Below are 16,855 nucleotides of genomic sequence, written 5' to 3'. Positions count from 1 at the left end.
GCAAAATGTTCAGATCGGAAAGTGTGCTGGAAGCTGGAGCAGCAGGCTGGCCTAAGGACGGCCTTGGGCGGCTTTTGGTTTTCTATTCCTTGCTCCTTCTCTTGTAGGAGACACCGTGTCAGGGACATCAGGGAAAAAGCATGGGTGTGTATAGCATGCTTTGTTACTGATTAAATTCAATAACCAAAAAAAGACATTCTGTTTTACTTAAGCACCGTGAAATGAAAAGTATGCTCTGTGACCACCAAACAAAAACCCAGTTTCTGGAGAACTCTTTGTGAGTCCCAGGGTTTGCACAATCACCTTCGCTTTGGAGACAAAAAGAAGTTGCGAGTTTCTTTTTCTAGATTGGGCAAAGGTTATAGGTGTAACAGAAAGAAGCTAAGACCGTTGGGATCTAAGTATAATAAAAGCTTACCTTGTCAGTTTTTTGGTTTGGGGTTTTTTCCCACACAGATTAATGAACAATTGTCCTTAAATTATGAAAAAAAAAAAAAAAATACTGTAAGGTTGTGAAAACATTCATTAGTCTTCTTTATAGTGCTGAAATGGATGTTGCATTTTAGAAACCCATTCTGTGAAAGCATTTGTACTGTTAAAGGCCCTGATTTTAGGGTGCAAATATATATTCAGGATTGAGGCACAGCTTTTTCCTTTCCTCAGTCTAGGTATATTGTTTGTATAAAATAATTGTAATTCAGAGCCAAAATATGTGATTGGTCTTGTAGGCAGTATAGTATGACCATAATATTTTCAATAGTGATCATTAAATTTGTAATAATTTTAGTGGGTTTTTTCTCTTACTGCTTATGTTTAGTGAATGAAAGGCTTTCTTTAATTCTTTTTGTGAATGACATTTAAAAGGTTTTAAGTTACATTCCCAGTTTCAATTTGTTAGATTTAGAGATGGAATGCGTTACATGTGGAGACTTTTCTCCTCATTCACATTGCCTGGTATGACAGTAAGGAACTAGCAAAAATGATAAATAGATAATAAAAACATTTAAGAATGATAGCTTCTGGGTGGAATAGCAGAAGTTGATGTCATTTCTGGTGGAAGGAGCATGGGTGTTTGTTTGCCAGTTGTCTTAAGGGCAGAAGCTCTCAGCCAGCTAATTGCCGAAGTGAAGGAGCTGAAAGAGGGGAGATGGGTCAAGATGAATAAAAATTGTGTAGCGAAATCCTATTTGAATATGCTCAAATAAGAGAATGTGTCATGTTTGTAACACACTAGGATTTGTCTGAATACTTGATGGCACTGGGAAAATAATTTTACTGAATTTCATTACTGTTAATTTAATGACAGAAACTTTGTAGCAGTTAGTTAATTGGAATTCCAGAGTAACAGTAAGATGGGCATTCAGGAGTCCAATGAGTGGCGTCCCTAATTACCTAATTGTGCTGGGCATGGTAAAAAGCAGCTAGGCTTTAATTTCTTCATGGTTAACAACTTTGTTTATGAAACAGGACAGATACATCGTAATTTAGTAGTTTGGCTTCTAAATTCTGTCGTATTGTGTACACATTTGATATTTGCAAGCAGTGTAAAATACTCCTTTCATAAGAGTTCTGAGTACCGAAGGTGGATTTTGGTGACTTTTCTTCCAGCTGCTCAAAAATGGGAAGTCCTTTTCTAAGACTGTTAACTCGCTTGTTGCACAAAGGAGTTGTTAGAGGCTCGTGGTTTCTGAATAAACAAACCCACCATTGCAGTACGTGCTTCACAAACACATGGTTAGAAATGTCCTACAAATAGAACTCAGATATATTTTTCATTTCAGTCTTTCGAAAAGTGTGTAATACACACACATGTGCTTCATTTGACGTTTAAGATTTTCTAGCAGTTTGTAAAGGGAGAAGGACCATTGAAATAATTTACACAATCTTTTTGACTTTTATGCAGTCACTAATAGTTTTAAATAATTCTAATACAATCTGCAGTTTAATGGAATTATTTTTGTGAGCTTGCACAAATTAGTGCCTAAAGAAATAGGACCTTATTTGAAGTAGCTTTTGTTGATGGCCATGCAGCCAACTAGCTTGTAACAGCCAGCTGTCTTCTTAATCAGCTCTATGATTTCTTCATAGATTTTGCTGGTGGATTTACCTGCATTTTTAACTTAACGTATTTGACAGCACTTAAGCATAGTTAGTTTGGCTGTTTCAATATGACGTTTTCCTACAATTTGTGTAGGCATGCCTTGCAATAGAATAATAGAAACATGTTTAAAAAGTAGACTTGTACAAGTATTTGACAGAAAAACACCGTACAGTATCTGAAACTTTTATTTAAACTTTCTTCTTCGTATGGAATTGATTAAATTTGACTATTTGACTTTGCATAAGCTAAAGTTAACTGTAGCTCCTTTTGTATTATGAATAACAAAATGGAGATGTAAGGGCTCCCCTGGATCAGTCTGCTCCCGTCCTGTCAGTTGCAGCTACATGAGATGGTGGCCTCTGTAAACTAAAGACTAATTAAGGTTTTGGACTCTCTTTAGTTTGAAAATCTGCTCTAGAACCTTCTAACCAGTGTTTAGGAATTGTCTTCTAATTTCTGATCTAAATAAAATTTAATGGCTGATCTATGAACTAATGCCTAGTTGTTGTTGAACCAGTAATTTTCTTCAGGTTGAATGGGTGTCTTTCCTTCTGCTCATTCCTATGTTGCATTTTCAGACAGTAATCATTTCCCTGCAGCTTTCACTATATTAGTCTTTTTCTTTTCTTTTCATCTCCATTCATAGGACTTTCCTGTTCTCCAGATAGTATTATCAGTCCTTCTAGGTATATGCTGAATTTATCAATCATACTGTCTCTGCGCTGTTTATGTTTTACCACTTCCCCTGGGAAATTTCTCTAGGAAATCCTAGAGTTGTGTTTTGTCTCTTTCTCCCAGCAACATCACATGGATGTGTCTGATGTTCTGTAATTAGTTAGTGTACTTGAGTCCTTGGATAGTCCATAGCTATCTGCTATGCGTGAACTCCTAGTCTATGTCGAGCAGAAATTCTTCAGAGTTCCCAATATGCGTAACTTCCCAGTTTCATGCTGTGGTATTTCATTCCATTTCTGTTCTTCAGTTCTTCATGTAATCGAAATCTTCCTGCATAAAAACAATATTCAGCTAAATTGACAAGTCACGTTTGTCAGCAAGGTTTATCGAAGTTTTACTTTTTGCGCTTAGTTCATTAATGAAAAGGGTAAATATTCTGGAATCCAACTGGTTCAAGAATCAAGGTCCTTGAATGTCATTTGAACTGCGCTAGTAATCTCTGTTCTTGAAAATACTTGTTGTCTGCCCTGTAGTGAATTCTTTACTGTTCTTACAATCCCTCTTTTCTTCATCCAAATTAATAATTTTCTTTGTGGCACAGTATCAGATTTTTTTAAGCCCTAATAGAAATGTTGTTGTTGCTGCTGCATACTGGCTTAGACTGACAGTCCAGTTTATCTCTGGCATTCTGTTCCACCTCGAAGTTGTGTTCAAAACTGTACAATGTGATTGAGGTAATGTGCTTACAGTTACCTAAGTCACTTCTTTCCTCCATTGCACATAGGAGAAACATTTAATATTTCTTTGGTTTTGCTTTGGCAAATACATTTACTTGGTATTGTGTGTACTGCTGCAAATGTTTTGAAACATCTCGTCTGTTGAAATGGATTTAATGTTTTATTCTTATGAAGTCTGAGATGGAAGTTTCCTTTTTCATGTGTTCCCCTTTTTACAATACTGCCTTTGTTGTTACATTCAGCACTATCACTGTTGAAATTTGGGACAGTGCAGCTCGTTTGGTTTGGCGATCATGCTGTTAAAAATATTACAGAGCCACATCTAAAGAACAGGTACCACTGAACTCTCTGCGCTCACAATCATTTTGGACCATATGACAAATCTCTCACACTTTAGCTTTGTGTATTCGGAGTCACACGGAGCATAGGGCTAGACTGCATCGATAGTGCCGTGAATTCACAGCTGAGTTCCAGTTCAGAAAAAAACCCACACAGTTTTAATAACAAAAGCATTTTCTTCAATAACCTATTTTTAGGAAGGATAATAAATTACAAAGACAAATTGAGTGTTATGATTGATGAATAAATTACTCTTTAACAGGTTATAGTTGAATGGCTACAATATAGTTCTTCATGGCTACAATAGGGAAAAAAGAGACATTGAGGACTTTGCAATCAACTGATTGGCTTATGGGTTTGAATTTCTGCAGCATCGCTCTGTTGGCAGAGTAGCATTCCAGGTGTTAATTGGTGCTTTAACACATTTGAAGTAGTCATTTAGTTGTGTCATTCTACACTGTTAATATCAGGCATGTTTTGGAGAAATTCCAGCTGTTGCTCACTTTAGATAGTGTGCCTTAGTGGGGCTGCCAGTCTTCATTTTAATGGGAATCCGGAAACGGTTCAGAAAAGGTGTCACTGCGGCCTCTTCAGTTTTGTATTCTTTGTTGTGGTTTGGTTTGGTTTTAGTGAAAGCTGTTCTCATACGAAGGTCATAACCACGTCATTTTGGGGTGTGGCTTTGGTGGAAGCACTAGAACAGCTAGTCTGTTTTTTTTTAAACTTCTTTAAGCTGTTAAACTATGTAGCTATATTGGAGTGCCAGGTGATTTTAAAAAGGAAGTGTTTTTGGTTTCCCTTTCTGTGAAAGAGCAACATAGGCTATTAGAGCACTAATTGTCTTTGTTTAGCTCAGAAACTTACATGAGGAAAAGGAAGAACAGTTCAAAGGATGGGTAAAAAATGTCTGAAATCTCTTCTGATAGCTGTGGCGGGAAAGCTGAATTTTACTGTGGTCGCTGAAAAAACTGCCTCAACCCCATCCTCATCATGTTTTTGACCCACCTTTGTTGCTTCTGTAGTGTGGGTGGTAGAATAGGACGTATGTCCACACTGCAGTTCACGTAGTTCCTATTGGGACATTTTATTGTCAATCGGTAGTTTTTTCATCAGTGGCTGAAGCTCACCTGCCCAACGGTGAAACATTACCTTCAGTGCTCAGCGGTTCTGCTCTGCCCAAGCCCTGCAGCCAGCTGCAGGGCTCTCCTGGCTCAGGGCGAACTTGACGCTGACAGTAACAGCAACAGAAAGATAACTCCATTATAGTACTAAGGCATCATATCTGCATTTCAGGGGAAGAGAAGGGAATTGCAGCCCTGCTGGGTTTTACTTCCCATTTTTAAGATAGTCTTTTAAATGCTGATAGACATTCTCAAATTAGAATGATTTTTAAATGGGGAATGATAACAGAACTTGTTCTCAGTGTCATTTTATTACATTTTAATACATATATATCTGTGAAAAGCAAAATATTAATGAAAGAAATATTCAGGTACATAATTCTGGTTCTAAGCAGAGCGCCTTACATTCTTGAATAAGCCTATTCATTTTTGGCACCATTTTAAAAAACTACCTTAGATTGTGTCACGTAACAAAAATCACCATGAAATTGGAAGTGGGTTGCATTAAAATGTTCTTTTTTTTTTTTCCTCCCAGTTGTTCTTGATTTTTTTTTTTATATGATGTACCATGTGGTACAGTGGTAAATACACGTTGCACGTTAAGTTCCTGTGGCAGATTGGTCTCTTACCTTATTGAACTGGGGAGCGAGATCACCAATTTTCTGAACGTTTAAAACACTCCTACTCTTGAAATGGGGAAGAGTGAGAATATGTAGTCCTTACTAAAGCTTGCATGAAGGAGACAGACGGAAATCATTTTTAAATATACTTTAAACAGACTATTAGTGGGTTTTTTTCCTTTTGATGGACTGCAAAAATAATACTGTAAATAAAGCCTTTGTTGTTTTACTACATGCAAGCTGTTGGCAGTCCACGTGTTTTATTGAGGATTGAAGTTCATTGCAGTTGAAACATGGAATAAAGCAGTAATACTTACAGACTTATGTTGCTGGCCCATTGGTTTTATAGCTAGAAGGACGTTCCCTGTCAGCGGTCAGAATCGGTCCTGTTTCTTGTGATTAGGAAACACTAAACAGAGTATTTTTGTTCCCGTAGTGCTTTTACCTCTGCCTCACCAGGAAGTTTATTTTGAAGGTAGTAGTGCTTAGGACATCTGCAAAGCGCGTCGTTGCGAGTCCGGCCCGCCGTAACCTGGCAGCAATCGTGGCCAACACTGGGGCTGCTGCAGCGCGGCATTCGGGGAGCAGCGCCTGCCTGTCCCGCAGCTCGCCCCAGCTTCCTCTGGCGCGGAGGCGCTTTGTCGCTTCATTAGGGAGAAGTCAGAGACGTGTGAAAAGTAGGCCAGGGGTCGGGGGTCGAAATTGAAAGTGACGGACACCTCCCGGCTTGGCCACTAATTTGCCTCCATGTTAAATGCCTCCGAAGCACTAATTAAAATGAAAAGTTCTTGGGTCTCACCGACAGACAGATTGAGTTATTGATGGTGGAAGCGGCCACCAACAGTAATTGCGGCCCATCCCCGAGCAAACGCCAGTTTTGGCATTCATGAGCAGCGCCAGGCTGACAGGGGTCAGGGGGGTCAAGCCCACCGAAACAAGAGGCCAAGGAAAGGCAAAATCACTCCTCTGTTCGGCTTTGTGCAACGTCGCTTTTGTTGCGATTAACTATTTAGGTGTTTGAGCTGCTTTTTAGTCCTTTGAAGCCCAATTACGCTTCCCTTGTGAATCGCTGGAGAAAGTTCGTTAAGCAGAACGTGACCACACTGCAGTCTGGAAGAGTAACTTTTATTCAATTTGGCTGTCTTAGCTATGTGTTCATCCATTGGATGTGTAGAATTATATTTTATGTCTGGAGCAAATGGCGTGTGCATATAGTAGCATAATTTTTCAGGAGGGATTAATCTGCACAAAACTTGGCAATCCAGATTGATATCAGGATTTTGAGTTGGAGTTAACAGATTAATAATAAATGTTTGTTGGTATTATGAACTGAGCTAACTTTCTTTTCTCCAGAAAATGCTATATAGCACAGTAGTCTACAGGAAGAGGGACTGGAATATAGTTGATGCTAAGTGAGAAATTAATTTCTTCATTCAAATATTAAATGAGATTGTGTTGTGTTCTCTTGGGGTTTTTTAAAGACACAGTGCTAGTCTAGAAAAGACAAAACTAACACTGTAAGTAAATTACATAACTAAACAAACTATTTTAATACAAATTTAGCTTTCATCCAGCAGAGAGGCTGGGGTTTTATTGCAATAAAGCTTCTCTGCGAGCATTTTTCAACTGGTGGCTCAATGTGGTGTTGCTTTTTCCCCCACAATAAATATTATGGGAAGTCACCATTGAGTTTCATTTTTAAGAAAAATAAGTATAAATTTTAATTTCTGTAAAGAAAATATTTTTCAGATTTACATGTTAATCTTGAGTATTATCTGTGATGGCTGTATGTGAGTCTAAAATATATGGCTGTGACTAGTGAGTTAATATATCTAATATTTTCAATAGGAATGTAAAAACATTCCTTTGGGTTGTTACCAAAAATGTGTATTTCAGAAGAACCCTGCTGTTCCGCTGGATACTAAATACTGCTAATGTTTTCAGTTATTAAACTTAACAAACATATGCATTTTTAATTATGTTTTGCAGCCACATGGTTATGATCATTGTGATAAAAAATATTGAGGGTGTTTCTTGTTTCAGAAATGCAAGGAGTTTCTTAACACTTTCTTTTACTATATCTTTCAGGAAACGAAGTTGGAAAAGTTACAAAAGCATCTTTGCAGTCAAGCACCAAATCTTGTATTAGGCTTCACCGAACAGACTAAGCTTAACAGTTGTCAAGCAGAAGGGCGAGTTGCCTTGAACAGGAAGTATTAAAAGTGAACAATGACTCGATTGAGAGTTTATGAGCGATTGCTTGGAGCCTACCTGCTTATAATTCTCCATGTTCAAGGTAAATATGTACTAGTTGAAATAAGTTTATATTTTTCATCTGTAACTGAGACACTGTATTCCAGTGGTTGGTGTAGGGTTTTGGTGTTTTGGTTGGGTTTTTTTGTTTGTTTGGGGTTTGGTGCTTTTTGTTTGTTTCTTGTTCTTTTGCAGGCAGGTGGCTTATCTGCCTGACATGGACACTTCCCGAAAAAGAAGGACATTATAGTGTTCATATGTTGTTGTAGTACGTATTATAGATGAGGTCTATTTTACCAAATGCATAAATAGAGGCAATACCAGAAATGCCTAGTACACTGTGGAGCAAGTTATATCAGCAGCAGAATTTCAGATCAGCTCAGATCATTTTTGATTCCTTTAAACTTGACCCACTGAAGAAATGCAGTGTGCAGTTTCCCAAGCCTTGTGATGCTCCCAGCAGCCAAGAGATAGTGTGGCGTAAATAATCTAAATGAACTTCTTATGCCTACTCAATGGGCTGAGGTGAGGCTATGGGATGTTCACAATAGCCTGGGTTTCAGTTAGTGAAAATACTCATTTGTATGTCTGTTGTCTTTCCAGCCACCAGTTATCAAAAACTTCTGGAAATCCAGTTATCATTAGGACTTTAAACTCTTCTGTCAAATTGGGTTGAATTAAAAAGAAAAGTATTGGGAACCAGCCAATGTAAATGTCTTGTGCTCTATCAGGAATTGAAGCTTAAGTATAAAGATTATAACTAGTTTGTGGGAAAATCCATTTTATTATTTTCTTACTCCTTATTAGCAGCTGTACCTGGCAAATTTCATTCTGTAATTGCTTGTAGTTCAGAGAAGTGTCAGAATAGCAGAACGGTATCTGAGCTGTTAGTGGTATAGCATATCATGTTTGGGGCGTGAACAGTAGTGCTCTCCATGTCCGTCAAGCATGTACATCCATAGCTGGTCTCTGGGTAAGATTTCTTGTTCTCCCAGCTGTGCCCCTCTCACATGTTTGAGTTGAGTATATAGAACTTTCCATATGTTTCCAGGGAAATAGAGAAGACTAATTGAATACTGCCATTTTAATACTTGAATATAAAAGGGTTTATATTCTCTTTCCATGCTTATGTCAATTATTGCTTAGTGCTTGATTTTATTTTGAGATATTCTTTGACCTATTTACTTTAATGGGTTCACTCAATTGTTATTCTTTAAATGGAGAGAGGAGGAAGCCTGGTAAGTACCGAAATTACAATCTTTATGTTCCGTTTCTGGTGTGTACCTGAAGTATTAGATTAAAGGACTTAGCGGAGCTGTCTCTATCGGGCTATGTTTGATACATAGCTTGACAACTGATTTTAAGAGCAGACTTAACCTGGGTGGGAGGAAGCACTTAGGCAGAGCACAAGACTGTACCCTTAAACATAACCTTTATTAAGCGGCAAATATAAATGACACCGAAGATATTTTACCTGGAATTGACCAGGAATGAGCTGTCAACTACACTAAGACCCGAATTAAATGAATAGTGCCTCAGTGCAAGGAGGATCATCTTTAAGCTCTTTCGAGTACCATCCCACACACACATTCACAGCTAAGCTTTTATGGAACAGAAGTCCTCTCTCTGGATCTGTGCAGAATTGCAGTTTGTTAAAGATACTTAAAACTGCCATTCTTCCTTTTGAGTTTCCTTTGGGGTTCAGTCCAGGTGGCTACCACGAATACACTGAAGGCTTCTGTATCATTGAGTACAGCCTACAGAATTGTAAACACTTTCTTCCAAAACTGGACGAGTGTTCCTGTATAATTGCCAAGTTATTTGAGCGCTTTCATCTTCTTAGCCTGCAGGGGCTCAGAATACTATCTCCTACCTTCTAGGTATGCATTTTAAGTGCTGATGTTTGGCTTGATTCACTCTATGCATGTGTGTATGCATGCACACATGTATTTCAGGAGTGGGGAAGAGCACTGGTCTTGGTTTGAAGCTTTGCCATTGCAGCAAACATTTCGAAGTTGAAAGCAACAAAACGAACATAAATCCGGGATTCTTCCATCTTTGTTACATTAGTTAAGTTGGGAGAGTAATATTCTCAAGACCAGTCCCTCTTCCTGTTGTGGACATAGAATTTTTAATTGGCAAGAAATAGCTCAGTCTATTTAGACAGAAATAGCTTAGTTTGGGTATAGTTTAAATTTATAGTACAGATTTACAAATATTTACAGGTAGCTCTAAGGTGTTTAGATTGCTAATGCATACAAATCACAATAAAGGAAATATTCGTGAGAAATTAGGAAAGAGATTTTCACTGTGTGTGGTGGGTTGACCCTGGCTGGAGGCCAGGTGCCTACCAGAGCCGCTCTATCACTCCCCCTCCTTCAGGGGACAAAAGGTACAATGAAATGCTTGTGGGTCGAGATAGGGAGAGATCACTCACCGATTATCATCATGGGCAAAACAGACTGAACTTAAAGAAAAATTCATCTAATGTATTACCAAGCAAAACAGAGTAGAGCAATGAGAAATAAAATCAGATCTTAAAACACCTCCCCCCACCCCTTCCATCTTCACAGGCTCAACTTCACTCCCAGTTTCAACCTACTCCCCGCTCAGCAGCACAGGGGGACGGGGAATGGCAGTTACGGTCAGTTGGTCACATGTTGTTTCTGCTGCTCCTTCCCCCTCAGGAGGAGGACTCCTCTCATTCTTCCCCTGCTCCAGGATGGAATCCCTCTCACAGGAGACAGTCCTTCACAAACTTCTCCAGTGTGAGTCCTTCCCACGGGCTACAGTCCCATGAACTGCTCCAGCATGGGTCTGTCCCGCAGGGTGCAGACCTTCAGAAACAGACTGCTCCAGTGTGGGGTCCCCCACGGGGTCACAAGTCCTGCCAGCAAACCTGCTCTGGTGTGGGCTCCTCTCTCCACGGGGCTGCAGGTCCTGCCAGGAGCTTGCTCCAGCGGGGGTCCCCCACAGGGTCACAGCCTCCTTCAGGTGTCTCCACCTGCTCTGGTGTGGGGTCCTCCATGGGCTACAGGTGGAATCTCTACACCCCCTCATCCTTCGTCCATGGGCTTGGTGTTTGCAGAGTTTCTTACATCATCTTCTCACTCCTCTCTCTGGCTGCAAAAGCTCCTTCTAAGCTGTTTTTTCCCTTCTTAAATATGTTATCACAGAGGTGCTGATTGGCTTGGCCTTGGCCAGTGGCAGGTCCGTCTTGGAGCCAGCTGGCATTGGCTCTGTTGGACACAGGGGAAGCTTCTAGCAGCTTCTTGCAGAAGCCACCCCTGCTACCCCTCTGCTACTGAAACCTTGCCACACAAACTCATTACACTGTGAATGTGGTCAAGCATTAGGGCAGGCTGCCTGGAGAGGTGCAATATCTGTCCTTGGAGAAAGTAAAAACTTTACCAGAATGGCTCTGAACAACCTGCTTGAACTTAGAAGTTGGTCCTGCTTTGACTAGGTGATGGTACCAGCTGACTTCTAGAGGTCTCTTCTACTCTAAAATACTCTCAGACATTGCATTTTGCAGTGGAGCTTGTTCTGCTGGTATTCAAACAGTTTTGCTGCTTCTTGCAGAAGATACCAGCTTCTTCCCTTGAACAGGTTGGGAGTGATATGCTTTGTTCTTTTTACGAAATCATGGTTACCCCTTTGCATTAGTCAATATTCAGCATTTTACTCAAAGGCAATAGCAACTGAAAGAACAAAATTTTTTTTCTCAAGATACAAATAGAAATAATCATACAAATACGCAGGTTTTAGAGTGACTTAAATTACATTAACTCCTTCCCTGATCACATTTATTAATAATGCTTCAATAAATAGCTTCTAATAAATAATACAGTTCAATTAAGTTTAAAGACCCTGTAAATTTTTTATTTTTGGCTTCTAAAGAAGAAATTGCCTTGTCTAAGAATATTTCTGACTTTCAGATCAATACTGGGTGAGTTCTGAAAGCCATGGGAAAGTTGAGCTTGCTGAAATGTTGTTGGTTCTTTGATGCAAGTTGCCTAAGGGCTTGTCTTCAAACATAAGAAATAGGCTTGGTTTCTAGAGGTGGTGAGTAGAAAAACAGTCAAGTCTCTCTGCTTGTCCCTAGATTCATGGAGGAGTTGTGCTTGGGGAGGAGGAAAGAATAAAGTTGATAGTCATCAGGTATTTGAAATGTTTAGAGGAAATAAGAGTTCTAAATCAAAAAGTGTAGTAAGTGGAAATGGAAAGTGGAAATAATAGTTTCAACAAGGAAAATATGATGCATTTTTGTAACATCCTGCCTATAAAGGAACCAAAAGATGTGGAGAAAACACATAAAGAGGAACTGAAGAGAATTTGTGTGATTTACAGAAAGAGAAAGGGAAAGCAGAGAAAGTAGAAACACCCAGCGTGCGTACTTTCAATGTCTAGCACCCAACTTAATGGCTTGCTCCCTCATTTGTTTTGGAGACTTCTGCAAAATGGTAGAAATTTCAGGGCTTACCAAGGCGTGAGAGAATGATAATAGCAAGTGTGTCAGTATACATGCATGTGTATATATACACCAGATTCCTTAATAGGTAACTTTAAAAAGCAGGTGGCTGCATGTGTTGATTAATGTGAAGATATTCTTACAACAACAGCAGAAAACAAGAAGCAATTCCATGAAATTATTGGTGAACAGCTGCTGTTTCTGAGGTTGGTACTACGGAGCAGGGGGACACAGTGGTGACCCTTTGGATTGTATCTTCTTTATAACTCATGGGACTTCTTCACTTACGTTGAGAAATGATCAAAAATAAGCCTGGGTAGCAGATGGCTAGATTTAATAGCAGCCTTTTCAAGAAAAACATTTTTGTGTTTCCTTTCTCACTATGGACCTGTGACTTGCCCTGCATCTTGATCCACCTACTTTTGCTCATCTAAGGCAAGAGTTTATCAGATCCAATTGCAGTTGAGGACTGTGGTAAATATGCTTTTGGCTTCCCACTAGTGCAGGCTTTTAGTTCAGAGAACCGCTTTTACTTCTGAGTAGAGTTCTTTCTTTGCTTTTATAATGCATTGATGAGCATAACTAATCAATATACTTAATGGAGTAGTTAAAGAACTTAATGTGTACTTAAACACATTCTCCTAAATTTTGTACTTCATTACAGTCAGTTTATTATATGATGTAATGTTAGATATGTGGTTTGTCACAGCTTTGCATTCTTCAGAGACACCACAGAAGACCAGTATTTTACTTTGTAAATTAGTTGACTAAAAATGTGTTAATAGCATCCAATATATATGAAAAAATGTTTATTGAAAGTTAAATTTTAAAATAATTAACATTAATATTAAAAAGGACTTATTAAGGTTGGCATTGTCTGTTAGTGAACTGAAAAAAAATCTGTTGAGATTTGACTTCACTGTCATACTTACTTTTATTCAAAGATTTGATTAGAAAAAGATCCTAATTTTTTTGCTTTTATGCACTTTCTGAATTTCAGGTGAAATAGTTACTGAATTTAAACATAAACTAATCTGAAACAAAATATTCTAAAATCTGCAGAAGGAACTTCGAGTTGTCAGAAGCTGATCTATTACTTGAGGACAGTGTAGTTCTGTTTACCAGTGATTTCCCCTTTTAATGGCTGCATGGGTCTTTAAAACATGGGCAGCAAACATGTATTGTTAAATATTCATCTGATTAAAGTTAGTTTAATGTATGGTTAAAAGGTTATATATTACTATAATTCCACATTTAGTTTTAAGTAACTTTAGTGTTTAGAAGTCCATTTAATTTAAATTAGAATGCAGTGTACTTTTTAAAGTGAAATACCCATAAAATTTTCTTGTCTCTGGCTTTTGTACTGAATACAGAAGAGCAGAGAGTAGTCGTCTTCAGAAGTGATTTTGGGAGGCAAAGAAAGTGGGAGCAGAGGCTAGGGATTGCTGGCTGGGAAGATAAGGGGGGCAGGGGCTGCCTGTCTGTGTTGAGTGCTGGTGTAGCTCCTGGGAGAGCTGGAGGGTGGTAGAGATTTTAAACGAGTAGTCTGGGAACATGCTGTGATTTTTAGGAACCAGTTCTGCTAGATGGAGCTGCCTCTAACATGCCTGGTCTTTGGAGATCCCAGGCTTGATATATAAAAAAGCACTATAGGGAGAATTATGGTTAAAATGCCAGACACGGAGCTCATAGAAGCATTTAAGATCTTTTCTTTGCATTCATAAAAAGGGTTTTTTCTGATTTTTCTAAATTATTTTGTGTTTTAAGAAAAAGTACTAGTATTTTCCTCAAGCTGTAACAGTTGTACCGAGGTTTGAATCACATAGCAGTACATGTTAAATCATTATAAAAGCTTGTGACAGGCAGAAAGGTGAAATGTTCTTGTTGGAGTGGATGATTTTGCAGTATCTGCATCCTAAAGCAAGAAAAAGTAATTTAAAACTACTGCATAAAAATTTCAAGGTACATCTTTTTCATAAGGAAGGTCTATCTAACATAAAGAGCTTTGATACAACTTTGATCTTGTATGAAGAGAGCCCAGTGTGGGCAAGCCCTGAGTGTCAGCTAGCCCCGGCAAACAGCTTTAGCACCAGCAGAAAGGCAGGTGGTGGTGGTCTTCTGACAAAGATTCTTTTTATTTAAATATTGAATTTATTGGGTTTTACAAGCTTGGATCAGAATAGCTACAAAGAAATGCTGAGAGTACTGTAGTGCTGCTAGGATAAATTCCTTTTAAGGATAATATACTCTGGAATAAAAACGTTTTTATGTGGAACAACTATATTATGAATTCAGAAGGCTATTGAACAACTTGAATGCTGTAGGCTACTAGTTCTAGCATTGCAACTTTGTTTGGGGAGCTAGGGGGGATACAGGTAAATAAGAAATTCTAGGCATAATTTGGCTTTTGTACTTGTCTTCTTTCACTTACTGCTCTTTGTCTCTGCATTTCTTAAGAGCTGTTTTTTTATGGATCACACAAATCTTTTCTTAGATCAGAAGACTTAATGAAATTATGTATGTCTCCTGGCACTGAGTTGCAACCAAGTTAGCTCAGTTTTCAGTGGTTAATAACACTTCACTGTCACGCACAGTACCTTTTAAAGATTATCCATATTAATATTAGTATTTGAAGCCATGCTTTCAAGTAGGCTTACGTTTCTAACCTAGTGGGATTTTTACTGTGCTGCTTTAAAATACATTTTGTAGTCTAACTTATTTTCTATGATTGGAAGAAGTAGTTCTTTGAATAATTTCTATTTTTGATTAAGGGCTGGATATGATACATTGGCAGGCATTATTCCTTTTTATTAAAAAAAGTTTAATTTTAAACATAAAGCCATTTAAATACCTTCTTATCTGGAGCAGTTCACACTTCTAGAAATTTAAAATTAATGCAGTGTGTGTGAGATGATGTTGTAATAGAGCAGAGCAAATGACAAACTGGGAACTTGAAGTCCCATCAGCTTATTTCTCTTTGTTGTTTTACGCTGTGGTTACGTGAGAAGAGGAGAATGTTCCAGCTCACTATCACTGATATTTCATTGAATGTTTTCAGTTTTTGAAATGTGGTAAAATATACATTATGGAGCAGTTTGTATGCTTAAAGGTATATGATAGTATCGTTCTCAAGGCTGGACAAACAGGCTGAAACTGGTCCAGGATCTTGAACAAGTCCGCCAGTGTGTGACAGTTCATTTGCTGCTAATGTTTATTATTTTGCCTCACCAGCCCTGTGCAGTTTACAGGTAGAGGGTAGGAAATGATGGAGAAAGAAGCTTTGCTGTGCCTGAAATTTCTGGGTACCGTACTTCGGTGCAAACCTTTTTCTTTTGAAGCTGTGTGTATTAATGCATAGCACTTAACCCTTTGAAGGTTATGTAAGGTCTGTGTATGTGTGTTTCTTAGCTGCACCGCAGAGCTGACAACTGCATGTGTCATGGAAGAGAAGCCATTAATTACGTCATCAAGTAGTGTAGTGTCACAAGATCCCTAAAACGTGATCCTCCCTTTCTCAGTCCTGCTCCCAGAAGGAAGATAAAGCAGTGTGAATGTTTGAAGGGTGGAGCTCTGAGGATGTGGGATGATGAGAGCACTGATGCAAGAATATCAGGTGGTTCCTAAAGCAAGATGTCATTTAAGCATATCCTTCATTTACTCTTGTTCTTTTACCCAGTGTCTAGTAACTAGGAAAACGAGCAATGAAACATCCTGGGACCCCATTTGGATCTTGATCTGCCCTCTTAACATCTCAGGTGAATAGAAGCCGTTCCCAATACCTAGCATCTTTCAGCTAGACACTGATCTTTCTTGAAATGCTGAGGATTAATTGTACTGCAGTAAAGGATACAGTTTGGGATAATACCAAGATGGGGGCTATTAAAAACTTTCTTCTGAAGTGATCCTAAACAGTCTCAATATTTTCCTTTTTCTTCCTTCCCTGGAATTAGACTCCTGTTTAATAAGAGTTCTCTTTACAGTCTTAGAAAGTAAAAATGCAAGAGTAAGGCAGTTAGTTGGGTGTTGGGGTTTTTTTTTGGGGGGGGCAGCGGGGATTGTTGGTTGGGGTTTTTTCTTTCTTCCCCCTCGTGCCTCCCCACCCCCTTCTTTGTGCAATTCACAAAGGTTACCTTAAAGATGAAAAAAGCTACCATGGAGTATTGTTTCTCTTTCACATTACAAAGATAGTGAACTTGTAGTCTGTTTTTGCTTTGAATAAAAATCTTTGCCTATATAAACTGTACAAAAGACAAAATGCTGGTTCTTGGAAATTACAGTTTTCTATTTTGGATTTATTTGGTATGTGTTCTTCATAAATCTTGTTATACAATCCATTGTAATAAGAGGAAAATGTATTTCATCTCAGTTTTAGTATAAAAGGTCGATACGCCCATAGTCATGCTTCGGTGTTAGTTTACAAAGAATAAATACTGCTTTAAAAGATTCTAGATCTGCATAAAAATTTTGTTCTTTCTCTTCTGAGCTAGGAGAAGCTATGCTTTAAGGGTTCCTTGATTTCTCTTACAATGAATTGAAAA

The 16,855-nt window shown here is 38.5% G+C and overlaps 1 protein-coding gene across 2 annotated transcripts in view; it reads left to right on the top strand.

Annotated features, from left to right (window-relative positions):
- The window catches only part of BMPR1A (bone morphogenetic protein receptor type 1A), an 86,494-nt gene that overhangs the window by 52,469 nt on the left and 17,170 nt on the right, over positions 1-16,855 (top strand). For both annotated transcript variants that reach the window (XM_075758767.1, XM_075758766.1), the window contains one exon: positions 7,682-7,889. In XM_075758767.1, coding sequence (XP_075614882.1) covers positions 7,823-7,889 — 67 coding nt within the window. In that variant the 5' untranslated portion in view covers positions 7,682-7,822. The remainder of the gene's footprint in view (positions 1-7,681; positions 7,890-16,855) is intronic.

The sequence above is a fragment of the Balearica regulorum genome, chromosome 7 (assembly GCF_011004875.1).
Source record: "Balearica regulorum gibbericeps isolate bBalReg1 chromosome 7, bBalReg1.pri, whole genome shotgun sequence".
Taxonomy (NCBI): domain Eukaryota; kingdom Metazoa; phylum Chordata; class Aves; order Gruiformes; family Gruidae; genus Balearica; species Balearica regulorum.
Note: the sequence above shows the minus strand (reverse complement) of the source record. Positions and strands in the feature narration are given on the sequence as shown.